Below are 26775 nucleotides of genomic sequence, written 5' to 3' on the forward strand. Positions count from 1 at the left end.
GTTGATGCAGCTATGAGATTTCCGTGTTAATCCACCCATTAAGCTTATGATTATTGTAGTAAGTATTCTTTGTTAGTTTGTTAATACAGCTATGAGATTTCCTTGTCAATCACCCCTTAAGCTTATTATATTTTATGCTCGATACTCATTTGGATTCTTTGCTCATTTTAAATCTTTCAAGTCTATTTTCAACTTGTAAAAATCATCTGAAGATACAATGCTACATGCACTGCGTGTTATCATAATTTACAAGCTTATATCGTATGAAATGCTTTGTGCAACCTACTCGATCGTGATGGCGCGTGTATCGATATAAAAATCGGCTATTTTAACCCCCATAAAACCTTAAGCAAATTCTTGAAATATGAAGTTAACAATGGTGTAAATTGTGGTAAGCTAAATAAAATCACCAAAACATCGGTTCAAGCGCATACCAGTATTTTCTTTAATTTCATAATTTCTTCACATTTCTACGGGTAAAGTGTGTGCGAATAGTTTTAAACAAAATCATCATTGATGTGAAATATCTTTATTGATCTATTCTATGATTTAAGTAATCGTTCTGATTTTTTAAGTTTTATCAATCTTTCTTTAAGCTGGTTTCCTGTTTGTCACTAGGCATTTACACGTGTTTCCAACAGCATCGACGTCATAGCAATAGACTGTCCAGACCGTCAACTCTGCTGACAGTGGCACTGCTAATACCTAACATGACAAATGTATTGTTTGACCTCTATGACCTGGGGTAAAGGGTTATTAGATTACCAAACCTTTTTGGTAATGACGTCTTCTTCTAATTCTAAGGTGTATGATAAGTGACATACATTTTTATCAATGTACATATGAAGGTCTAATTCGTATCTGAAGTTGAGATTGAATTTTATATAAATGTCTGAATATCTAAGGATTTCAAAAAAAAAAAAAAAAAAAAAAAAAATAAATAAATAAAAAATAAAAAAAATAAAAATAATAATGATTGAATGAAGAAATATCATATTAGATAATTTTAAGTGTATTCTTAAATAAAATTGAACTAAAGTTTTAAAACTTGCTTTAGATTTTCATTTTCTATGAAAATTATCATTATTTTTTTTTAAAATTTAGTTTTGGTTAATATCCCAGAATCCAACATTTTGTTGAGAAGGAGCAGTATATGACAAGGGCTTCAGTTGTGAATATATATGTGATTTTCTCATCCGTTTACGTCTAATTTGACAAAGCTAGGATATTATTTACGGCGAATTTTAGACCCCCTTCTTAATAACTTGAAATCATGAATGAAGTATTTTATCGTCAGTCGTCATTTTTCTTTCTTCATTGGGTTTTTCCACCGAACGCGTCAATTTTAGTTTTTGCTTTTGCATTTAAAAAACGTCGAAGTCGTTGGAGAACGTCATCTATCTTGCTACCATTTACCTAACTTTGAGAGTACCACATGTAATACAATGACGTTTTCTCATGCGTTTTATGGATTTGTATATTAGGCCTATAACATTCATTTTGGATTTATACACTAATTATGATATTTCATAATGGATTCTCCATTTCAATAAGGAACAATATATCGTCATTTCCGGTTGAAATCCTCTAAAGTGCAAATGCAAATTCCACCAGCACACCATATGCTATAAATAAGTGAAAATTGATGTATAGATACGTTATAATTAATTTTTTGGGGTGTGTAAGTGACTTATAAAGCATAGATATATTGCACTTATTTTTGATCGCCAGCTGATTTAATTCAAATTCCTTAAAAAAGATGTAGAATTTCGATAATTAAACATCAATCTAAAAATTATGATATTGAGCTATTTTACGTAAAATCATATCATTAATGATATATATTAGTTTCATCGTGGGCGATGCAGGTGATCAGTTTGGTTTAAGGTCACAGGTAACATACCGACCTTGCTTATTTCTTCCTGGATATTCCCAGTGTTGTGCACACCACGTCTTGTTCAGATGTTGAAAACTTGGTTTCTTATACTATTTCAATAGAAAAGTCATTTTTCAAAAATATGTATACTTCTCTTTTAAAAAGATGTTTAATGTTTGAACAGAAAAGCACGGGGAGTGATACTATGAGGTTATATGTTTCCAGGTTTTCTAGTACAGTTTTTGAGGTATCTCCCATTGAAAAGAAAAACGCCTAGTTTTACATTTACTAAAACACACCTAGTTTTACACCAACGTCAGTATTTCATATCTTCATAGATAACTATCGATTGCTTCTGAAGACTTTACAGTGTAAACAACACCTTTTCGTTTCATGGTTAAACACTAAGTTCCTGACAAATTGTGGAACTGATTCTGTATGTATAATTTGTAAACAGGTTGAATCTGAACTCCTTACAGTATAGTTCAAAGTATTTTCAAACAATAAATGAAAAACGTTTGCTATATCGGTAATATCAGTCCACACACAGTTTCGTATTGGAGCTCTTCAGATGACGAGATACATTAATTGTCCCCGTTGTTGAATATAAAATACTATAAAAATGCGTCTCCTATGCTAGATTCGCAAAGAAGTGGGAAAATAAAATGCATATTCAATTAGAAAATCGTGGACAGGTTTCTTCTTCTCAGAGTCTCTACTATAAAATAGACCCATGCTTTCATTTCTATCAAGTTTTTGAAAATGCAGAGCCAAGAAAAAAGCGTTAATGTGTAACCCCCCCTCTCTCTCTCCTTTTGGGGATCCGATTTAGAATAGGAGACCTATTGTACCCTTTGCTTGTCGTAAGAGGCGACTAAATGGGGCGATCCTTTGGATGAGACCGCAGCAGGTATGGCATGATAAAAATCCCTCTCTGCTCAAAGGCCGTAAGCGCTGAGCATAGCCCTAAATTTTGCAGCCCTTCCTCGGAAATGGTGACGTCTCCATATCCATGAGTGAAAAATTCTCGAGTGGGACGTTAAACATTATATAATCAATCAATCAACCCCTCCTTTTTATTCATTGATTAATCTTGCTACAAATAGAAGAGGCAAGCAATTAGATATTGATACATGTACCAACACATCTGTTTCAAAGACCTATCAATTGAAAAAAAGAAGACGTATATTGAAGTTTATGTTCACCAGTTTATGTTCAGTTTTATGCTGATCGTTACAGGTGCCACATTGCATAGATAGGCAAATAACACATCTGACTGCCTTATGTAAACAAAGATTATTTGGTTAATATTTTTTTTTTTACATCCATAACTTGATCAAAATCAGGCGCAACAAATATTTTGAAATATATTTACACATTTTTCAGAAATTTGGATTATGTAGAAAAGAAAATTAGCTATGCATTTTAAATGAATATTCATTTAATCCTCTGTGTTACAATTGGTCTATCAGAACTGTATGAAATTTTTTTCGATGAATGACAGATTAATTTACAACATTGCTGTAAACCAATTTTGACATGTCATTAACATTTATCTTAACCACTTTTTAAATCTGTGGTATATCATTTATTGATAAAAGACATTAAAGGTGAAAAAATACAACTATATTAACGAGTAAAGTAAAATTTAACATAAGTCAACCATGTTAAGACCATGACAGGGATGTGTAGAATTCAAATATTTTGCAATTTAATTATCATATGCTAAACCAACATGGATGAAAGAAAATGGTTTGAATTAAAGGGACTGGTTCACGATTTTTGATAAAAATATTTTCCATTTTTGATGTTAAACATTAGAAATATAACTGATTTATTGTTGACAGCCAAAATTTTGACCTTCAGAATGCAAGAATGAGAGCTATATTTTAGCCTTAAATATGTGTTATGTAAACAAAGACTGGAGTCTTTTTATGTAAACAAACAAACAAATGAACTATTGATTTTGAAATATAATGCATCTTAATTTTGCATGGTCACAAATTTTCACTTGTAGATGACACATTTCACCCCAAAAATGCTTGAAATGTGAAAGATATAATAATACTTGGATCGATATCCATTCCTTTTGAAAATTTCATAAACAATAGCATACCGCAATCTTTGTTTACAAAACAAATAATAATCTCTCTATAATGAGCTTCTGTGATGATGTATAACCTTAATTTTCATGTGAAATCTTTCAAACACATTAGACAGTAGATTTTGATCATTAAAAGGGAAAAACAAAATTTTGGGTAAAATCGTGAATCAGTCCCTTTAAACTCAAGAATTAAACATATTTCGCGCGCACAACCTGAAATATGAAGAAAAAAATCATCCATTTATACATTGGGCGTGTGTTCTTGTATGACCAAAAATAAAACGGATTGATTGAATAGCATTAGTCCTAGGGGCGTAATTCACTCATTATAACGTATAAGTCGTGACTTTGTGTTTATTGCATGTACAATGTTTTACGATAAGTATCTAAATAAAGGAATTGTTAAGATCCTTCTATTCAAGATTTGATCAAAATTCTTATCTATTACTGTGATTTTCAAATTACGATGTGCATTTATCTTTTTAAATACATTCAATCATTGAAAGTAATAACAAACCTTAAAAAACAAAACAATTTGAAACAGTTATCATGGTCATAGGAAAACCATATCAAGTCAATTAAATTTATCTGGAAGTTACAAAATTATGGATTAAATAATTTACAAATATGATTAACTGAGTTTAGTATTTATAAATATCCAATTAAAATGAATTTATATAGAATCTTACTTTCAGAACCATGTTGTTAACTTTTAAAAAATCAATAATTAGTGAATTAGAAAATTTTCATAAAAAATACGCCTTAAGAATAAACATACAGTGTATTTGTTATGATAAAGATAAGGCTCTAAGTGGTCAACCTTGTCGAACCCCAGTAAATCGTGATTGTATTGAGTGACGAAAATAATACCCTTTTTTTTTCATGTGGTCACATTGAATGAGCAAGAATATACAATACCTTATATATATACACACGTTGGTCACGTAAATTAAACGTCAATAGACATGCTTTAAGGGAATAATTATACATATAACTACTTAGGGTAACTTTCCCTCAAACAACGTGTCAACAGGTGTTTGTGTAGGAAGTTGTCAATATCACGCAATTACACTTGTTTTAATTGATAAATAGGATATATATACTTGGACCTTGTGCTGATATTTAAGTAATTACTACCATCCGACAGCTGAATGTCATAGAAATCCGACTATTCTGGTAGAATCATAAATCAGAGGGATTTTATGACCTGTTGTCTTGGCGATAGTATGTTAGCCATGTCATTAAAGAATGCCTAACTAACTGTACATTGCATGCTTATTTCCTTGGCAATAAGTTACACGAACGAATTTTTTTTTATTCTGAGAAGACATGCTTTTTGGATTTGTGGTGTTTTCATTTTCGCTATGGAATGTGATTGTTGGATTTCCCAGTGGTGCTCCTCATAATTCGTGTCCGGACCCGGCTCCGATTCACCAAAGACGCATAAACTCTACCCATGTTGGTATTTTTTTCCCACAGAGTATGGCAACTAGTCCATACGAAATAACAACCTCAGCATCGCGCTACTTCAACGGGTCCATGATAAGAGGTAGGCTTCTTGCAGTGTAAAATACCTATCTGTTCCCGTCGAACATAAATTGCACTAATCGTAACTTTAAAATATCAAAATACTTCAACCAACTTTCAAATCGAATAATATAGGATACTATTTTCGGAATTATTCTCTTTTCATCAAAAAGAGCTTGATTGAATAATTGCAGCATTTGATAACGATGTGTTCCTAATTCAAACCCGCCAAAACAATTGTTCGCACACTTGACCCCGAGGGTAAAACACCGTAGGTGACATTTCTGCATCGTACAAGCCTTCTTAACAACATGTTACTGGTTCGACACTATCAATCACTGTCCAAACGTCGCACACGGCCAGTTGACAATCTATAGCTACCAAACAAAACGCTTTTGTAATTCAAATGCCCAAACAGTTCATGACTTCGTTGACACGAGCAAGTGATGATAATTAATGTAACTACACTTCTTAAACAGTTTAGTCTGTTTGTTTTGTCTTTTTTCCCCCATGTAAATTCAGCAATTTTGCCAAAGAATTCTTCGTTATGAATATTTGATCAACTATTTAGTCAGAGTATGTAGACGTTTTAACTGTTGTTGATGTCGGTTGATGATCAATTCCTACAGATTTATTACAAGAAGAATAAAAGTAGTGAAAGGTATATTTGGCGCTTTATCATAGATTTCAATATGGTCCTTTGAAGCGATATATAAATCTGTTACTTTCATGCATAAAATGATGTGGATATTTTGGCCATCTATTTAATGACGAAGCAGTAAATTTGATATATAATCCAAGTTGTCATGGTGATGATTGTTTCGTTAAAATTCTCTTTTATACAGTTATCTCTGAGGTACATACTAGTTGTCATGGTGATGATTGTTTCGTTAAAATTCTCTTTTATACAGTTATCTCTGAGGTATACTGTATATTGTTGACTTAAGATAATGGACAAGTTCACAGATATTTATTATACAAGAAATAAAAGTAATTGCAGATTTATTTTAGAGCATTTATATCCTCAATTAATAAATCTAAAAAATATACATAAAAATTCTTATATCTTGCCAAAAATGTTGACATATGTTATGTTAACTTTAAACTGTGATCTTTCTTTGTTGGACAATCTTTTAATGGTAAGATGTATATAATGTATCGGAGACATTACCTCGCTTTTCCCTGAAAATATCATTTTGTTGAAATATAAATGTTTAATTACCATGGTTTAGTGAATTTCTATCACAAGACTGTAACTGATCTCATTTTTTCAGTAACGCTGAAGGCAGACCCCGGCGACTACTTTCGCGGTTTCTTCATCCAGGCCACCCGTGCTAACTATGCTTTGGACCGAGGAGACAGACCAGCCTACGGCACATTCCGTCCCGCCGATACCAACTCTCAATCTCGCCGATGTCGCTCAGCCGTAGGCAAAGTGGGAGGCATCACACACACCGGAAATAACAATAAAACAGAAATCTCTTTCGATTGGGAACCTCCAAGAGGATGCAATCTGGGGGACATCCAGTTTGTGTAAGCAGTTGTTGTTCAGCTCCTCTAGTAGTATCATTAATACTAGCATTATGACAATTACAATTTAGTTTTTTTAATTTTATAAAATCATATTGCTAGTTTAATGTTCTTTGCGTTCTCTCCTGATACGCAGTCTTATGAATTTTACTTTTACATAATCTCTATAATTAGAACTGTATGATATAGAATTTAACAATTTTTAGTAGAAAAACCTGGAAATCAGAATAAACACCTTTCTTAAATTGGTTCATTTTTGCTTTTTTCTATTTCCATCACGGACGAAAAAGAAACTTTTAAAACTGATACCAAATATTTTAGAAATTCAATATCAAATGAGATGTAAACAGTATCTATACCGGAAAGAAAAGTCTAGATACTGAGTAAACATTCTTTTTAAAAGTTTGAATAAACTGCATTTTAGGTTCTACCCAAAAATTTTCACTTACAGCTCTCTATCGCCATCATTCCAATTTAGGCCCTGTATTTTCTGTTAAAATTGCAGGATAGAATTATAAAAATTAGATGAGTTAGAGATACTTTTAAAATCTTTGAAAAATTCTCAAGTGTAATGCCATCTAGTTTATTGATAAGCTTATAGACTTTTCCTTTGTAATTTTGTTTAGGACTTTTATACCCAGGAATCACCATCCTTAATATATGTGCTATAAAGATGGTGTTGCAAATTATTTATAGAACAGTAAGATGAGAAGAACTATATGATATAAAAATTCATCTTCATGTCTTACAGAGCAACTGTTGTGAGAGCTTACAGTGAATACTGGGTGGATGTACGATCTGACGTCATTGCGCCTTCCGGATTCGTTGGTAATAACAATATTATAATTTTATTGATTCTTAGAACAAATGCAAACATCAACTTTATGACAAATGGGATGACTTCAGCTTTTTCACCATCAATTCCCATATATTGTAGCAATATTCTTTTATCACCTGCTTGTGGTGTATATATGTCTCTCAAACTATTCGTAACGCTAGAGCTTGTTCTGCGTATGATCAGTTTTTAAGTCGAGGCAGGCCACTGACAATCAGGTTGATGTTACAGGAGTTTCAACAGTTTCGTTTAATGTAAGCTTTTTTGCAAATTCTATGATCGTAATAACGATCTAGTTTGCCAATCCAATATATCATTGGACCTAAAACAGTCTTACATGTTTCATACCAATTGTTAGGTCGTTCTTTAGACACTGATTTTGACTACGGATTACTCCATTTACTTGATCAAGATGTAGGGCTCATGGCGGGTGGGTCCGGTCGACAGGGGATGCTTACTCCTCCTAGGCACCTGATCCCACCTCTGGTATGTCCAGGGGTCCGTGTTGGTCCAACTCGTAATTTTGTATTGCTTATACATGTAGGCGTTATGAGATTGATCACTGGTCATTATCTTAACATGTGTTAAATGTTTCGAAAACAATTGTTTTTAAAACATTTTTTTAAAGAATTGTGTTTGATTTGTTTCGTTTAATCTTTGTTTGGTGTGTGTTTTAATTCTTTTTTAATTTTCTTTTGTTCTTTTTATTTGTTGGGGGGGGGGGTTTCTTTCTCTTTTTTGATAAAAAACGGACCTTTGACATTAAAAGCATGTGATCAATCACTAACAGTTCAACTCTTTATAAAATGATTCTAATTCTTGTTGTTGTTTTTTTATTACAGGTGATCGAGGACTTCTATGCCAACTGTACGTTAATCCATACAGCAAAATTTTGCAAAGACGTGTGCTTAGTGCTCTTAGAAACATTCAAAATTTGCAACAGAGAGGTGGTCGTGGAGCCAACAGACTCCAAGCTCAAGGCTGAACAAAGAAACCGGCTTTTTCAACAGCTACAGTTATCGAATGAACTCGTCGCTCTTATTTTAAATAGCATTTTGATGCTACGTTTTCGATAGCACTTTTCATTTGAGTATGGATCAGTATGAGGAGTTTCGGTTCATTTGCTGTACACACATATAAAAAGAGGGGCAATAAATAATAGACAATATTTCAGTTTATAGCATTTCTCATTTCGGTTCTGGAGAGAGATGAGTCTACCTCTTGAAATATACCCTAATTTTACCTTTTTATTGTACTTCAATCCAGTCAAGATGAGCCCAGAAAGATTTTGCTTTGAAATAATAGGTTGATGTATTTTTTTCTGAATCCTTTTTATGATATATATATACATACATATTTTTCTTCATCTTCTTTTGGTATTGTACAGTGTGTTTGTGCTGGTATATTCAATAAAGTCATGTCGTAGAACTTTGTTTTACTATATACTATCAAATCACTTGCATCAATAATAACGATAGGATACTCTTTATTTCACTAATGCGATTTCATCACACTTTATCTAATAAGAAGCATGACTTGTCGGATAGAAGTATCTATAAAGGTCATTTGTAAAACAAAATAAGGGTATATGAAAAGACTATTTATTAAAATATCGCTAAATCTGGTTATCACAGATGAAACAAAAGGTGTTATGTATGGAAAGAGTTAACAAATATTATGCAGATAACTAACACTAGCCGAATACTACTACTACAGTCACTCCACATTCTGGTACATGTAGATTGAAGGTATGTACAAATGGCAAATTGTCTGTAATCCGGCATGGGTCGAACAGATGTCTGAAAGTTCTTCTTTTAGTACGAATGTATCATTATTGAGGTTCGTACCTCCAAAAGGACCAGAAGAAATAAAGAAACGCCCCAATACTCAGTATGAGGACCAGACCAATGTTCAGACAGATGCGGGCGACTTTGTCTTGTTTGAGTTCTGCCACCTTTGCCATATGTTTTTTGAGTTCCTCGTCTTCTTCTTCGCTTTGATTTCCTGCTCCGCATAGATATTTCAAAAGCAACGCCTTGCAGGAGCTTTCATCTGAAAAAGAAAAATTCAAAACGTCATGTCATATGTTCCGGAAAATATTGATACAGTAATATGTATTCTACAATGTCATGTAAATATACTTAATGATAATCTGCATATGTCTATCTTATGTTCAGTGATAAATTACATTTTAAAAAGAGTTTTTAAAAAATCCACCTTTATCTTGTTCCTTTTGCTGCTTATCTAATTCCGGGTCTCTGTACTTCTTCAAGTCCAGGTTTTCAGCAGAACAGACCTGAAGACCGTTTTTCCCATTAATAACACGCGAATCATTCAAATCGGGCATAGACAATCCGATATTGTCAAAGCCATCCATATCATGAACTTGACCTCCATCTTTAAGTTTGGCGTGCCTCGTCCAAAATGTGGTTCGAAAGAGCTAAAAAAAAAACCCCGTGCAACATGGAAGACAACACTTTCAAAGTATGAATAAATACAATATCAATAACAAAGTGTTAGAAAGGTTGCGCATATGTTATCATATATCTTCAGGACCGCCATGAAATGGCTGAAATAATGCCCAAAACGGCGTAAAACCATAAACAATCAATCAATTAATATTTTCAGGCATAGTTTGATCGTGAATGAATCACGGCGCTGTAACTATACTATAAGGGATAGATTTAATTTGATCCAAAAAGAATTTATACCTGCTCTTCCGTTGGTCTTCCAGTAAAGTAACTGATGGCAATAGCAAAAGTTGCCGTCATGAGTGTTATAAACAAAGAGAAATACATGTAGTGGAAGTTTTTCAATATTGCTGGACGGTTGTCGGGGTTGAGACAGTCGCCGCTATCATCGTAGACATACACGAGTATCATCCTAGTAACACCCGCTACCAGAGCAATCATTAAAGACCAGAAGGCCCCCTATAAAACAAAGGATGATACACAATATAGCAAAGAAAAAATAACAGTGTTCAACCTCGTAAATCCTATAAAAATACAATATTAAGAGTAGGGCAAACACGGAACCCTGTATGCTTTAAGTATCTTTAAACTTCTGTTTCTCTATCACATACATTTTAGTTTATTTTCAGTATCATATTGACGTTGAGGCAAATCCGAGTTGTGTAGAATACCTTTTCATTGACCATTGGAACTAGCACTGCCAATAAGAAAACAGCAGCGAACGGCGGTGCAAGGTAGTTTGTTATTTCTTGGATATAGATAAACACTTGTCCTCCTTGTGTCTCCTTCAGGATGGGAACCCAAGCAATAGACACCCCAATCATCACAACGATAAAAATTCTGTAAAGTAAATCAATACGTTTAATTTTGCAGAGTTATTTTCCTTATTTATTTTATTTGGGCCTTGTATCACATGTTATTTTTGGGTACAGAAATTTGTGATAATACAGTTTTAAACATATTGCATAATTCTATTTCTTGATATGGAAATACACATGTACGTACAGTGCCTTCGAACAATAACAACAACTACGATTCCAAGTAAGGGTTAAAGGTGTATGACCCTGTTTATTCTACAATTTTCAATTTAAATTCTAGAATATTTTTTTTGGCGCTTTATAGATCCAGCAATCATTACTCTGAGAGAGAGAGAGAGAGAGAGAGAGAGAGAGAGAGAGAGAGAGAGAGAGAGAGAGAGAAGCAGTAGGTGTACCTTCCTACTATCATGAGTTCCCTGACACTCGCACTTTTGCGGATTCTTTTGTAGATGTCGATAGTGAAGAGAGTAGAGGCGCTGTTAAAAATGGAATCCAGATCACTCATTAATGCCGCAATCATCACCGCCATCATTAATCCTCGCAAACCTGATAAAGGAAGAAGTATTCTTCATAAATATTCAATATATGAGAAAGGTGAAGATAACAAACAGTGATAGAAGAAAACCATATCAGAATCTGAAATTCCTACTTTGAGATGTTCAATTAAGTCCTCTACCTTCAGGCATGATTCCTAGAACCAGCCTGGGATAGGCAATATTTGTACATCCAGCATACGATTGGCAAACTTCGTAACAGATGTCTTTGTCAACACAAGCAACTTCATCTGTAAGGAAATTCAATGTAATGAGTATCACGTGATTCTACACTCAAATAGATTCAACAATGTAATGAGTATTACGTGATTCTACACTCAAATAGATTCAACATTGTAATGAGTATCACGTGATTCTACACTCAAATAGATTCAACATTGTAATGAGTATCACGTGATTCTACACTCAAATAGATTCAACATTGTAATGAGTATCACGTGATTTTACACTCAAATAGATTCAACATTGTAATGAGTATCACGTGATTCTACACTCAATAGATTCAACATTGTAATGAGTATCACGTGATTCTACACTCAAATAGATTCAACATTGATGAGATTTGATTTCTTTTAATTTTTAGGCATTCCAAAAAAAACCACCCCAAAGTTATTTTGTATTTGAAACACCCTCAGTGATGGATATTTTATCAGAAATATGTAGACATTTGATTTTGACTTTTCCCACAGTACCTGGGTATTTGATTCTGCTGATCATGCCAGGCATTACCATCATAAACAGGGGCAGAATTTTGATGAATCCCGCCATCAGTGTAGCTCCTTTGGCGTGAGAAATGCTTTTTGCAGCAAGTAACCTTTGAACAATAACCTGTTGTGAAAGAAGTAAAGCAAATTCATTATCAGGAATTCCTTTATATCCACTATTAAGTGTAATATCAGTAATACTAAATGCTTTCTTACTTTTTAAAAAGATAATGTTAAGTTAATGTTGACATCAACAATTTCGAATTTCTTTAATGGGTTTTATCTAAACATGTAGAATGAAATGTCTAATACTATTAGTATTTACTAATCATTATAGGTGTGTCATGGAATTTGTAAGTTTATATAATTATAAAATCATATATATGTACCTGATGTACTATTGTGAATGGTTTGAGTGAATAGATGAAATGAATAGAATTAAGTCATTTTGGGGAACGTATCGGTCCGCCGACCAAAGCACGCTAACGGCATTTATCATTCGATGAGAATAAAACATTTTGACCTCTATACTATTTAAGACCGTTCTGAGAGATCATGATGAGTTTATACCATTGTATTACCTGATCTGCACACCAGTACCATATAGATCCCGGTGTCTGACCCAGCAAGAACCCCGCCCATGGCATATAGTCATCGTCTGCTTCTCTCAACATCCGGAAAGCGTTTTTGTCCGGTAGGTGGCAGGTAGCATTAGGAATTCGAAATGATTCGTTCGTCATAGCTTGTTCATATCCTTTGACTAAGCCATCATACCCACCAACATCCTTAAAAGCTAGTTAGTTAAAATATTCCATTCAAATTCTTGATTCGAATAATGAGATTACATGCTGTAAACTACTTAAAGCTTGGTATTCATTAATCATGTCTAAAAACGTCCAAGAAATAACTTTCCAAAAGTTTTTTTGGGTTAAAATTTGACCTCCATTAAGATTGTTTCAAGGTTTTAATCATTTTCGAACATTCAAATGAAGGTGTTTTTTGACATTCAAACTTTAAAATGTTGAAAGCTACGGATTTGGGTGTATTTTGCAGGATCCAATTAGAATTCCATTTCTTTTGTTTTCCTTGTATAATAAATATAGAAGCCAAGATTTTCCATGGTGAAGATTTGTATTAGGCTGTCCCAGTCAATTAATTTTGTATATTTTGGTCTATTACGTCATATGTTTGAACTTGCTTTATTACGTTAATTTTTTATTATGATGATAAATGACATGTTCTTTTAAACTTTTGTGTTATTTCATTTGACACTTCAATGATATCCATTAATACAAATCACTTCTTGAATATTCACATATTAGGGTGGAATTTATCTAATACTATTAGTAATTATCATATGTGTAATTTGTCATGGAATTTGTAAGTCATTTTGGGGAAAGTGTTCGTCCATCGACCAAAGCACACTGATATTCACATATCTTACTCTATTCAGCCCTGTCCAGCTTATAAATTATATATACATGTACAATGCTAAACAATTACAAACAATTCTTAAAATATGGTTGAAATCATCTTGATTTGTATCATTTTAAATGGTGCTTTTTTTTTGGTTCACATTATTCTTTTACTGTGGATTCACTTGAATTCGTAGGGTCAATTCTCGTAGAATATGAACTTCTACAATTTCGTTGAAAAGGTTTATGTAAGTTGAAACATTGCATGAATTGTGTATATCATTGTGATTTGAATTTCATGAGATACGGGGATTCACAAAATCCACGAAAATTGAGCTCCCACAAAATCTAATGATTCCAACTTGTTTACTACCTAGTCCCATGAGAGTCAGTCCACCTCCTACCATTAGGAAGGCTTGCATGGTATCAGTGTAGATGACCGCAGTAAGGCCACCTGCAACAGTAAAAAACAAATATGAAGGTCCATGAAAATTTCATATTCTCAAAAACTTCTTTCTGTTTACCGGATTGAACAAGACCAAGAGAAAAATATGATTTAAGAGAGTCAAAAATGTGGAACGTTTAGATGAGAGAGAATAGCTATTTTCTCTGTTCTACCGTCCTATTTCACGTTTATTACATAAAACAGGCACAGAAATCGAATTCAAACAAAAACTACTAATAATGAATTAATAAAACATCATATGCAGTATAGATATTTCATTCTGTTACAGGAATGATGCCGGTTTTAAATCATTTGAACGTGAGAGCTAGATATCCTGCTCCCATGCTGTTTAAATACTGCAGTACTTTTACGAGATTTGGGTTAATGCTATATATAAATAGATAGTTGGGCAAACACGGACCCCTGGACACACCAGAGGTGGGATCAGGTGCCTAGGAGGAGTAAGCATCCCCTGTTGACCGGTCACACCCGCCGTGATCCCTATATCCTGATCAGGTAAACGGAGCCATCCGCAGTCAAAATCAGTGTGCCAAGAACGGCTTAGCAATCGGCATGAAACACGTCAGACAGCATTTGACCCAATGCGAGGTTGTACTGACGAAGTAGGGCGTTATAACGACAATAGAATTTGCGAAATGCTGACTTCAATCGAGACTGTTGAAATCCCTGTACCATCAACTTGTTTTTCAGTAGCTTACCTCGATTTAAAAACTGACTATACGCAGAACAAGCTCTTGCATATCGAATCAGTTGAGATATACATGTATAAACACCATATGCAGGTGATAATGGAATATTGCTACATAAATATGGGAAGTTGACGATGGAGAAGCTGAAATTATCCCGTTTGTCATACAGTTGAGTTGTCAGTTTGCCGTTAATGTCTACTTTCAATAAAATATCTAAGTATGAAGCAGAAGTGGACGACTCTGTGGTGTCCTTTATTTCGAGCTAACAGGGATATATCAAATCGACATATGAATGAAAGCTATCATTGTTAATGGACAATACGTCATCGATATATCTAAAAGTGGAATTGAAGGCCACAGCGAGAGATTTTTTCTTCTCACGTAGAAGATTTTGAATAAATTCTGCTTCATATGAATATAAAAACAGGTCAGCTAACAAAGGAGCACAATTCGTGCCCATGGGAATTCCAACAGACTGTTGGAAGACCTGATCACCAAAGACCACGAATATATTGTCAATGGGGAACTCTAGCATATTTTTTATTTCAACGTCAGAGTACTTGTGCGTGGAATCAGAGTGGTGTTTAACAAAGTATGTTTTTGAATGACTGATCACTATATATGAATATTTCCGTTTTCCGTTTTTGTTGAAGAAGCAACTGTCTATGATGTCAAAAAGTCTAGTCTTTAATTCATCGTGAGGAATGGTCGTGTATAGTGTTGAAAATTCATAGGTTTTAATGTTATTGATTTGGGGAAAATTCTGCGATTTCAAGTTTACTAAAAGTTCTTTAGAATTTCTTAGAATCCACATTTGATTAACACCACTTCTGGCATATGTAGTCGCACAGTAAGTTTGAAGTTTCTCCTTCACAGCTGTTAACATTTTCATGAGGAGCAAAGATAGGGGCTTGGTAGAGCACTTACTGGATCCAGCAATGTATCTTTGTTTGTAAGAGTTTTTATGTAGTTTAGGAATCCAGTATAGGTACGGTAACTCATATTCATTCGACCCATTGACTGGAATATTAAATGTGTCTAAAACTGAAGCATGGTTTTGAAGAATTTCATCTTTTGAAAGGGCAGTTGGAGTATAAGTATGATTACCAAAAGTGGAATTAATGCCAAGTTCGTTTAAAATACAGTTGTAATAATGAGCCTTACAAACAAAGACAATGTTGTAACTAGCTTTGTCAGCTGGAACCAAAACATATTCCTCATGTAACATATCTAATTCTTTTATTACTTCTGGTTTACTAAACACAGAAGGATAGATGGTACGTACTTTTGTTTTCATGTGTCTAATGCGGGAGTTTAATATCCCTCTTATGCTTTTAACCCATTCTGACAATGTATCAAGTTCTTCTTTTTCATATTTAGCCCATCGTCTGGCATAATCTTCGACAGAACTCATAATAGAGATGAAGTTCTGTCGCCAATTAAAAGACCGAGGTTCTCTCTTTTAGGACCTTTAAGAATAAGTGATTTGAGGTCCTCATTTTCAACTATATCAACATCACCAGTAATGGCATGTCCAGCTGGACTATAGTTGAAAGAAGATGAAGAACAAGAACATGTTGGTGGATTACGTATAAGATGGTCTATATCTAAGCACTGCAAAGTTTGTTTATAATTAAAAAGTTTGGATGTAATAGTAGAAGTATAGCTGTAGGAAATACAGGGTGTAGACTTGAACTTGAAATAAGTTGGAATACGCGACTGAACCCTTTTATGACGAAGAATATTGCTTATGTTGACGGCATCTATTCCTTTGTTTCTAAATTTGAGCTTAAGGAACTGGCGGCATGATTTGGAAGGAATATCATCCATGGTCCGTGCTGGTTTATAGAGCCTATGGTAGGCAACATCCATAATCATAGAGTTCAGTCTATATTCAGGTGTTGAAAAATCCAAGTATAGACTAGAAATAGCTTCTTCAAATAACGTGTGTAAAACTCTCAATGGAATAGAGTAAAGTTTTGTACGAATATGATGTGGACCTAATTGTCTGTTGACGTAAGGGAAAAGTGAATCAAACGTGACATCATTTATACTTGGTCTTTTATATGAACGATGTCCATGACTGCATTTCCGTCTTTGGGTGATCACATTCACGTTATTTCCTTGGGGACTAGTCGAATTTCCCACATTATATACATTATCATTGCATCCATATGGAAAAGCGGTGCCTAGGGTCCTGATCCAGTGATCTTCTCGTTGTCTACGAAAAGGGGTGCTTAATGTAGGATTGTTTGTGTGATGGTATTTTTTCTTCTAAAATCCTTACCCTCATGGACAAGATGGAGTGGTCCGGTGCATTAAAAAGCTTGTAAAGAAGTTGGTTACCACCATTATTAATTTGAAATCCGTTCCCCGATATTTTTTTTATTAAGTGAACCCTTGGTTTCTCCCACATAAATTAAGCCACACAGGTTACACTCAATGGCGTAGACAACGTTAGAAGATTTACAAGTCAGATTATCAAACGTTTTGGTACAGAAACTACGTCCAGTTAGATTACTATTAAATGAATTCTTCGTGATCAGTATATCACAAGTCTTGCAATTTTTTGCAGAACATTTTGAAGTTGAACAAATGGGGTCTGAAAAGAAATTATCAAATATATCTCTTAAAGGAACATAACAGTCTTTAATTTGGGTGTAAGAATTTTGGTTTCTGTACCAAAGCTGACAATCTGACGATTGTACATACGACAAATCTTTGATATCTCGAAGGATAATCCGAGGGACACCAACCGATCTGTAGGAGTCTGTGTCCCTTATAGACTCCACAGAGTGACACCTTTTTATACTGGGCGACGTGTCAGCCAGTATTGTTTCGTTATTGTGTATATTCATGAAGGAACATATATCGAGCGACAAGTATCTTCGGGGACAAACTGTCCACCAGCAGAGATACAAACTCGATGGTTAAATGCAAGGTGAAGATAACGAACAGTGATCAATCTCATAACTCCTATAAGCAATACAAAATAGATAGTTGGGCAAACACGGACCCCTGGACACACCAGAGGTGGGATCAGGTGCCTAGGAGGAGTAAGCATCCCCTGTTGACCGGTCACACCCGCCGTGAGCCCCATATCCTGATCAGGTAAACGGAGTTATCCGCAGTCAAATCAGTGTGCCAAGAACACTGCAAGGTTTGTTCGTAATCAATTGTTGAATGCAATAATAGAAGTCTATTTGTAGGAAATACTGGGTGTAGATTTGTTTCTGCTTAGCATGTTTAACAAAATATCAAAATCTTTTGTTTCATTCTATGCACATGTATAATATTACAATTTCAATATCATCTGAAATCTAGTAAAAGCTTATTTGAATACTATGATCGTCGATTTTTCTTTTTGACAAGGCTAGTAATGCTGACAGTGCTCACTTGATAATGGTTTATGCTGGTTATCGTATCAGGTCCCTGTATTGTAAGTATGTATAGCGATACCTGTTATAGTCATCAGGCCTGTGATAAAAACGAGAATGAAGATACAGAGGTACAAGTCCCATCTTAATGACTGTTGAATAAAAAGTGCGCCGGTAAAAAGATCTCCCTAAAGAAAACCAAATGAAATGGAATTAATGAAAAGCACAATCTTCAACATAGGTAGTAATTCAAAAACAGTTTAAGAAAAAAAAAATCACGTTAAGATTTTACTCCAAATTACAAAACGTTCAAAAGTTTGAAACTTATATTTACCGAACATTTCGTAAATATGTAAAGAATAAGCGAAAGGACTGCGAAGTAGACCCGGAGCCGCTTCCCGCCAAATCGCTTGGACAAATACTGAGGCATCGTGTACGTCTGTCAAATCAAGTCATATTTGGAAAAAAAAGTTAGTTAGCTTTTTTGTTTTAAATAAGGTGAAGATAACGAACAGTGACCAATCTCATAAATCCTATGAAGAATACAAAATGGAGAGTGACCTTAACTTTAGATTTTTAATGCACTTCATGTAAAAAAAAAAAAAACAACAACTAAAAAAACAAACAATTAAAACAACACCAATAAAATACCTACCCCACAAGCTATGTACACAGGTATGAAAATCCAACCCAGTAATTGAAGCAGCAATATTGCCTTGTGAAAAAATAACAGAAAAATATAACATCAGTTTAACAGTAAAGTAGAAATCATTATTCGAAAGAAATAAGCATTTCAGAAACACTTTTACCAAACAAATAAATCCCCCCCCCCAAAAAAAATTGAACAAAATCACAAAACTTAGGTCTAATTAAAATTCAATATATAAAGATAAGTGTGGAATAGACAAACTTGTAAAAGTTTGTACGTCTACTCGTGGGGATCCGGGTTAGAATAGGTCCTCAGTACCCCCTTGCTTGTCATAAAAGGCGACTAAATGGGGCGGTCCTTCGGATGAGATCCCAAAAAGCGAAGTCCCGTGTCACAGCAGGTGTGGCACGATAAAGTTCCCTCCCTGCTCAATGGCCATAAGCGACGAGCATAGGCCTAAATTTTGCAGCCCTTCACCGGCAATGGTGACGTCTCCATATGAGTGAAATATTCTCGAGAGGGACGTTAAACAATAATCAAGCAATCAAGTTTCTATTTTGAATTTGCAAGATATTTTGAGTGCGAATAAAAGTTATTTCTCAGCAGCAAATTTTCAATGAGATGTTGTGGTATTGCTAGATCGACGTAAGATTTCAAGTTTGTCTTTCTCTGTAAGCAGAAGATAGGAATAAGCTAAACATACATTGAATTCCCAAGCACCGACGCTGATTCCATTTCCGGCTCCAGATCCGGCCAATCCTATGAAGTGCTCCGTTCCAATGTTACTTACAAACAGCGAGGCACCAACCTGGAGACAAGGCATTATTCATTTGTTCTTAAACTTACGATAAGTTTACAGATATTAGTGAAAATGATTCTTCCGCAATGATGACGTACTTACAGGTAACCACAGCATGGACCTCCCTGCCAGGAAGTAACCCCCGACTGTCTGTCTGTTTGCCTTGTACATTGCCTACCGATGACAAAGTTATACACGTAATTGTTTGTGTCATATTATATATTTCTTGAAGAGTTGGTACAGCAACACCACAAAGTTAAAGCTTTTAAAAAATTTTGTCATCTTTTTATTTTTTTATTTTTAGCTTTACGTTTACTTATGTACATTTTTATTGATACTTACGAACACACCGACGATGACAATGACGATGAAATATGCAACGACCACTCCAATGTCACCCCCACTCAAACCGCTCTCCGCGTGGAGGTTGTAGTTAGCCTTGAAGTTATAATACGCTGTACTTTTATCCCCCATGATTTTTCGCTCCTATGAAAATCATAGAATTATATAATATACCTTTGACAAATGTCGATAACATTCAAAATTACAACCAACAATGAGGTCGATGCATGACGACCAAACAAGAAAAAGTGCTTTATTGTGCTTAAATATCAAAATATATGTTAGCCCGTTAGTTTGATTCTGAATAATATGCATGTACTGTTAAGACGAGCCGAACTACAAATTACAAACTTCTATTTGGGTCTTCAATGCCTTCTTTCCATGCTTCGATCCCCAGATAAATCGCAAACTATCAATCTTCCATTCAATACCTCTCGACTGTTAGATCTTTTCTACATTTACTTCGAGGTCATTCAACTATTCTTAAGAATTTGAATGAAGTTATGTAATGTTAATGATTACTTGGCACAAGGATCCTTTGTTAAAATTTCGTCTTTAAAACTCCGTCGTATTTCAACTTTATTTTGAATGCACCTGAAACAGAATCATGAGTGTTATTTTGCAATCCCTCTCTTATGATAAATAAATTTCATACTTACACTGGAAATAAGATACACCACAGAGTCCTCTATATTTGTTTCATATCTAGATATTTTATTGAACATCTATAGACGTGAACGGTAAATTAACAACTCAACTTTCTGACAGACAGAATGACTTTGAACATTTCACCCATCTTCAACTTCTCATATTTATGCAGCAATATTTCATTATCACATGTATATACATCGTCTCTTCACGGAAATTCATGTCACAGGAGTTTCAACAGTCGTTTAAAGTCAGCATTTCACCAATTCCATGGTCGTTATAATGATCTTAATTGCAAATACATTTGTACAACCTGTTATTAAGTCGAATGCTATCAGTTCATACCAACTGTTAGGTCGTTCTTTACATGCTGATTTTGACAATGGATCACTCCATTTATCCGATCAAGATGTGGGGTTCATGGTGGGTGTGACCGGTCGACAGGGGATGCTTACTCCTCCTAGACACTTATCCCACTTCTATGTGTCCAGGGGTTTGTGTTTGTCCTGCTCTTAGTTTTGCATTCTCTATAGGATTTATGAGATTGGCCTCTGTTCGTTATCTTCACCTTTTTCATGTTTATGAAAGGTGAAGATATCAAACAGTAATGAAGCTCATAACTCCTATTAGCAATACAAAATAGATAGTTGGGCAAACACGGACCCCTGGACACACCAGAGGTGGGATCAGGTGCCTAGGAGGAGTAAGCATCCCCTGTCGACCGGTATCTAAGACGCATTTACTTACGACTTTATCAACATCTTGAGAGGAGGAAAGGTACATTTCCTTATCATTAACGTAATTTTCAAATATATTTTCAGATTTTGCGTAGAATTTTTTTTATACCACCTCGTTCGGTGAATTGGACTAAATGATATTGTAAGTAAACTTATTCAAGTTTTAAAATCATAATTGCATGATAGTTATACCACTCTGTATCACGTGACTGTGTACTTTATCGGCGACTTTTAATTAAATCTTTTTTTTTTCAAGCAGGTGTTCTTTCAGGAAGTATTGAGCTCAGGCCTGAACAAACTCCATATTCATGCCATAGATTCACTATAAATAGCAAATTTGTCCAAATCTATTTTCTGAAGAAGAAATTGCAGACGTCAATATTTCAAAATTTAGATATTGCATCATATTTGATATCATGTTCTTCAAATGACTGTAACTATTGGAGACAAGTTATGTGGTCGTCTCTTTCATGAAATTACAAAAGATTTAGTCTTTCTTTAAAAGATATAAAATTGGAGGTAAAGAAAATGCTTTTCTCATATATGCAAAGTCCTTTACTAACAGTGGATAAAACAACCTAGTTTATCAAAAGTGGGTTAAACCCTGGATCCTGGCAGTAATAGATACTAAATTTACTTTAAATGACTTTTCTGGGTCCTCGGTGAGGTGTTAAAACGACTGCTTTTATTGATTTAGTTGAAAAATAAATATATACGAGATGTTTAGTTCAACAAGAAAATGTTTACAAATACTCGAGTTTCAACATCCTTACTTAAAAGATTTTTTCATGTGTTTCAAAGAGTCTGAAAAATCGTGTACACGTTCTTTTTTTTTTTAACTACACCGTCCATTGATCTTTTTCGGGTATTGGGGAGTAAATAAGGATAAAGATCTGCTGAATTTTTTTTATTTATCATCTATTATAAATTTAACAGTTACTTGTAAAGAATAATATCCAATTTGAATTTTCCATCCTTTATACATATATCTTTAAAAGTTTTGATATATCCAGGATCCACCTCAAAATCTGGCAAAACGTAAATGTACCCAGGATACACCTCACAATCTGGGCAGATTTCAAGTTTGTATCTAAATCTTTCGATTTTATTGGAAAAAATATAAGTATATTGTTAATGTTTTAAAGAAGGACAATATTTTCTAGTAATCGTTTGTGAAAATGTTTTTTCGATGCAAATGGTGCCTACCTGTTCTCAACTGCTTTCTGAATAGTGAAGGGCAATTAGGAGCGGAAGTCTCTGAAGATAAATCTTTTCTCCTTTTTGTGGATACCTGTGTATCTTGAAATAGCTACTCTTGTGGATGACATTCAAAGTGGCAATGACGAATCAATCGAGACGCTTTTGATGAATGCTCTCACATGATTTTTATCATATAAACCAGTTTTTTTCGTAATGCAGCACTTTTTCTTCTTCGAAATATTAGTTATAAATTATGGGCATATGCATTTATAAATTAAAGTATTATTTTAAAAAAGGACACATATAGACTAGTAATGCATCGTGATGAAACCGTGTGTCAAAATACTCAATTTTTTCAGAGAAAGTCGCGTATAAATTGCCGATATTTGCATATTTTCCTCAAATTATACATGCATGTAGCTATCCCTCCTGCTACTTCTTAGTGAAAGTTACATGCATCCCATTACAGTAGTACCTGTCTGACAACACTGTAACATGCACACTTTATAAAGAATGGCAAGAATCTTACCTTCCTTGTCGCAGATTCTGTGTCTAGTCAATGTCTCCTGTTCGTCCTGTATTTACGTGAAATGAAGTGGAGCGTATCGTTTCAATACAAATTCAATGTAAACAGGAGGTCTAGAACAGTCTAGAAAATTTATGCATTGTTTATTATCCTCAAATTTCGATGTCTCCAGCAGACTCTCCACCTGCCTCTCTCCCATGTACCCTTCATTCAGTGTGGTCAGCAATTATCCATGCTTCTAGATTTAACTTTCATTACATAAAAATAGTCTTGTAGTTAATTAATTTTTATTGTAGGAGACTGAGTTGGTTTAAAAAAAAAAATTATTTATTGCCCATGTTTTAATTACATTCTCTTCAAATCTTTGAGATAATGTGTGAAAGTATTCTAGTGTTTAAGTAATTATACTTTGTAATGTGAAGTGGTCTCTGTTTTTTGGAGAAAAGAAATGGAGTTCATTCAAGTTACAGGTGGGTTAGAGAGAAACGACGAACAAGTCTGCATTAATTGTACCGGCGTACGTATTTATAGGTCAAGGTAAGAAAGTAATGAAATATATCGTCAGTTAGTCAACTAAGACAACCTATCGTAGATGATGTATTTTACTTGGATATTCTGCAGCTTTCAAATGATTCCTGAAATCTAGCAATGGAAATTTTGTTTGTAACGAAACTGAGTGTTCAAGCAAACATAAATTCATATTGTGCTGCAGTGAGTTGTATTTTTTTTTTTCAGGATTGGATAAACCCAGAAACTGCATCTTTTGCTCTAAGCAATTTACTCAATATCCAAAATGTCAAGACGATGTATGCTGGACAAAGACCAAGACCATTGGATGTTAACAAAAATATTACACAGGAGGAGATTGTGATTATTTATTATAAAGAAACTTGGATGTAACACTTGTTTCATTCGTCGTCTCCTGTTCAACACTTTATCACAAAAACTACAATTTCCATTAGAAATCTGGTTATTATATATATATATATATATATATATATATATATATATAAAAAAGAACCCAGAGAACTAGAAACAACGTCTGCTTGTTGTCATTCCTTCTGCATTGTCATCAGAGATCCCTACGTTTCTTTATCTTTAGAAATTACACATTCCAAAATACTAGTACATGTATATGTCCCATGTTGCAGAACTGTACGACATGTACTCGCAGCAGCGGATTAATTGCACCTCCTTAAAACAGCAATCAATATTTTATGGACAAGCACTGTTACCTATGATGTTGGGTAATTATCAATTATATTTTCAGATAACTTTCCTCAGCTTTAACTATTGCCTGAGATCTCAACATGGGATGAATACTACCTCCTGATGTTTTTCTTAATCCATTTCAGGGACAGCAAAGCATGTGTTGTTGGTTTAATTCTTGCCCAATCCACCAAGAATCCACCACTTACTTGATCCAGCTCAAAATCGCAGCAACCAGTCGTAGTATTAACCTTTTGTACGTTTAACAAGTATACAGTCTACACATAAACAAATTGGAGACTCGTCTTTTTGCTAACAATGGGCGACGTTTGTTGCCATTACTATTATTTTTGTTTGTTGAAGTTTGTTCTGTCGAGTTATGAGTGTTTTCAGTCGAAAGACGAACTAGAATTTGCTTGAAGAAATATATTCACTTTTTATATAATTACCTGATCAGGATATAGGGCTCACGTACGGCAGGTGTGGCCGGTCGACAGGGGATGCTTACGCCTCCTAGGCACCTGATCCCACCTCTGGTGTGTCCAGGGGTCCGTCTTTGCCCAACTATCTACTTTGTAATGCTTTTAGGAGTTATGAGATTGATCACTGTTCGTTATCTTCATCTTTATATGAGTTATGAGATTGATCACTGTTCGTTATCTTCATCTTTATAGGAGTGATGAGATTGATCACTGTTCGTTATCTTCACCTTTTATAGGAGTTATGAGATTGATCACTATTCGCTATCTTAACCTTTCATTCACTGTGGTTACTGCAGTTCGTCGATCTATTTCTTTTTTAAGTCTTTCAATGTCATGTCCGTTGTCTTGGCGCTACATTGGACAAACACGATTTTATAGAACGACGTACATTTTATCCGGTCTTTTCGTGAGTTTTTTCTTGAGATTTCTGTCAACTGAGATCAATCCTGAAGTGATAGGTGAAGATGGCCTTTCGAAAATGACAATGGAAACAACAAGTAAGCGTTGTAAGACTGAAAACATCATGGAGGCCCCGTTTTTACTCTACACGAGAACGTACAAGATATTGACAGATGTCCCAAGAGGCGCTCCAGTTTATTACCTTGAAAATTTGAAAACTTCGATGTTAAATGAATGCTGAAGATATGTCAAAATAACGTTTAACAGTGTTCAAACCGAGTTTTCCTTTCAGGGACTGTTCTTGTCTCAGTGTTGTTACCTCAGCAGGACACCTGAGTGTCGAGCTCAAATAATCAGGGTGTTCAATGTAAAGAAATTTGCTTTTTTGAAGATTAAAAAATTAAACCGTGTAAATTTTTTCATCGAAAACTATATATGTACATTTGGTCCAAAATTTGGCCAGTTGCAATATTTCAGGCGGCTCTGTTTCAATACATTCTTACAGGTATCATTCATTAAGTTTTATAACTGTATGATATGCCTTTACTAACGGTCCTCGAAACTTTAATAGGGCCACTTATCTGAAGAATAAAAATGGGAAGATAACGACCAGTGATCAATTTCATAAATCCAATAAAGAATATGAAATAAATTCAGAGTAGGGCAAACACAGATCCTGGACATACCAGAGGTGGGTCAGGTGCCTAGGAGAAGTGAGCATCCCCTGTTGATCAGTTACACCCATCGTGAGCCCTCTATCTTGATCAGGTAAACGGAGTAATTCGTAGTCAAAATACGGCCTAACAATTGGTATGAAACATGCCAGACAGCATTCAACCTAATGAGAAGTATTTTTAAATCAGATCATTATTATGGCCATAGTTTATTCAAAAACTTCTATGTGAGAAGAAAAAATTGCTGTGGCCTTCAATTCGACATTTAGATATATCGACGACGTATTATCTATTAACAATGATAATTTTCATTCACATGTCGATTCTATATATCCCTGTGAACTCGAAATAAAAAACACCACAGAGTCGTTCACTTCTGCTTCATTCTAAGATATTTCATTGAAAGTAGATATTAACGGCAAACTAACAACTCAGCTTTATGGCATACAGGGTGATTTCAGCTTCTCCGTCGTCAATTTCCCATATTTATGTAGCAATATTCCATTATCACCTGCATATGGTGTTTATATCTCTCATCTAATTCGATACTCAAGATCCTGTTCTGCGAATGGTCAGTATATAAATCGAGGCAGGCTACTGACAAACAAGTTAATGGTGCAGGGGTTTCAACAGTCTCGTTCAAAGTCAGCATTTCGCAAATTCTATGGTCGTTATAACGATCTAGTTTGCCAATACAACCTATCACTGGGTCAAATGCTGTTTGACGTGTTTCATACCGATTGT

At 34.5% G+C, this 26775-nt stretch overlaps 2 protein-coding genes across 5 annotated transcripts in view; one reads left to right on the forward strand and one right to left on the reverse strand.

The window, feature by feature from the left end:
• LOC125674265 (putative ferric-chelate reductase 1) overlaps positions 1 to 9299 on the forward strand; it is a 22756-nt gene extending 13457 nt beyond the window's left edge. The window contains exons 2-4 of one of the 2 annotated variants that reach the window (XM_048911396.2): positions 6782 to 7040; positions 7789 to 7865; positions 8715 to 9299. In XM_048911396.2, coding sequence (XP_048767353.1) covers positions 6782 to 7040; positions 7789 to 7865; positions 8715 to 8857 — 479 coding nt within the window. In that variant the 3' untranslated portion in view covers positions 8858 to 9299. The remainder of the gene's footprint in view (positions 1 to 6781; positions 7041 to 7788; positions 7866 to 8714) is intronic. The other variant, XM_048911401.2, reaches the window with a different exon arrangement.
• On the reverse strand, positions 8596 to 24002 carry LOC125674202 (sodium/myo-inositol cotransporter-like). 3 transcript variants are annotated; one of them, XM_048911303.2, is made up of 17 exons: positions 23271 to 24002; positions 20679 to 20750; positions 20157 to 20300; positions 19917 to 19988; positions 19719 to 19823; positions 19022 to 19081; positions 18701 to 18805; positions 18449 to 18554; positions 14208 to 14288; positions 13001 to 13212; positions 12408 to 12543; positions 11838 to 11945; positions 11557 to 11707; positions 11015 to 11183; positions 10584 to 10802; positions 10090 to 10312; positions 8596 to 9924 (listed from the first exon to the last, which is right to left on the reverse strand). In XM_048911303.2, exons 3-17 carry the CDS (start codon positions 20286 to 20288, stop codon positions 9704 to 9706), a joined length of 2100 nt encoding a protein of 699 aa, XP_048767260.2. In that variant the 5' UTR covers positions 20289 to 20300; positions 20679 to 20750; positions 23271 to 24002; the 3' UTR covers positions 8596 to 9703. The 3 variants fall into 3 exon arrangements, with proteins under 3 accessions (XP_048767260.2, XP_056021997.1, XP_056022002.1); XM_056166022.1 differs by lacking the exon at positions 23271 to 24002 and adding an exon at positions 22748 to 23213; XM_056166027.1 differs by lacking the exon at positions 23271 to 24002 and adding an exon at positions 21552 to 21771.
• Positions 24003 to 26775: the final 2773 nt, after the last annotated feature.

The sequence above is a fragment of the Ostrea edulis genome, chromosome 1 (genome assembly GCF_947568905.1).
Source record: "Ostrea edulis chromosome 1, xbOstEdul1.1, whole genome shotgun sequence".
NCBI lineage: Eukaryota > Metazoa > Mollusca > Bivalvia > Ostreida > Ostreidae > Ostrea > Ostrea edulis.

Coding starts and splice junctions, on each gene's coding strand:
- LOC125674202 (XM_048911303.2), bottom strand. CDS start 20,288: ATGGGGGATAAAAGTACAGCGTATTATAACTTCAAGGCTAACTACAAC. Junction 19,989..20,156: donor TTGTCATCGTCGGTGTGTTC/GTAAGTATCAAT, acceptor TGTCATCGGTAG/GCAATGTACAAGGCAAACAG. Junction 11,184..11,556: donor GAACTCATGATAGTAGGAAG/GTACACCTACTG, acceptor TTTACTTTACAG/AATTTTTATCGTTGTGATGA.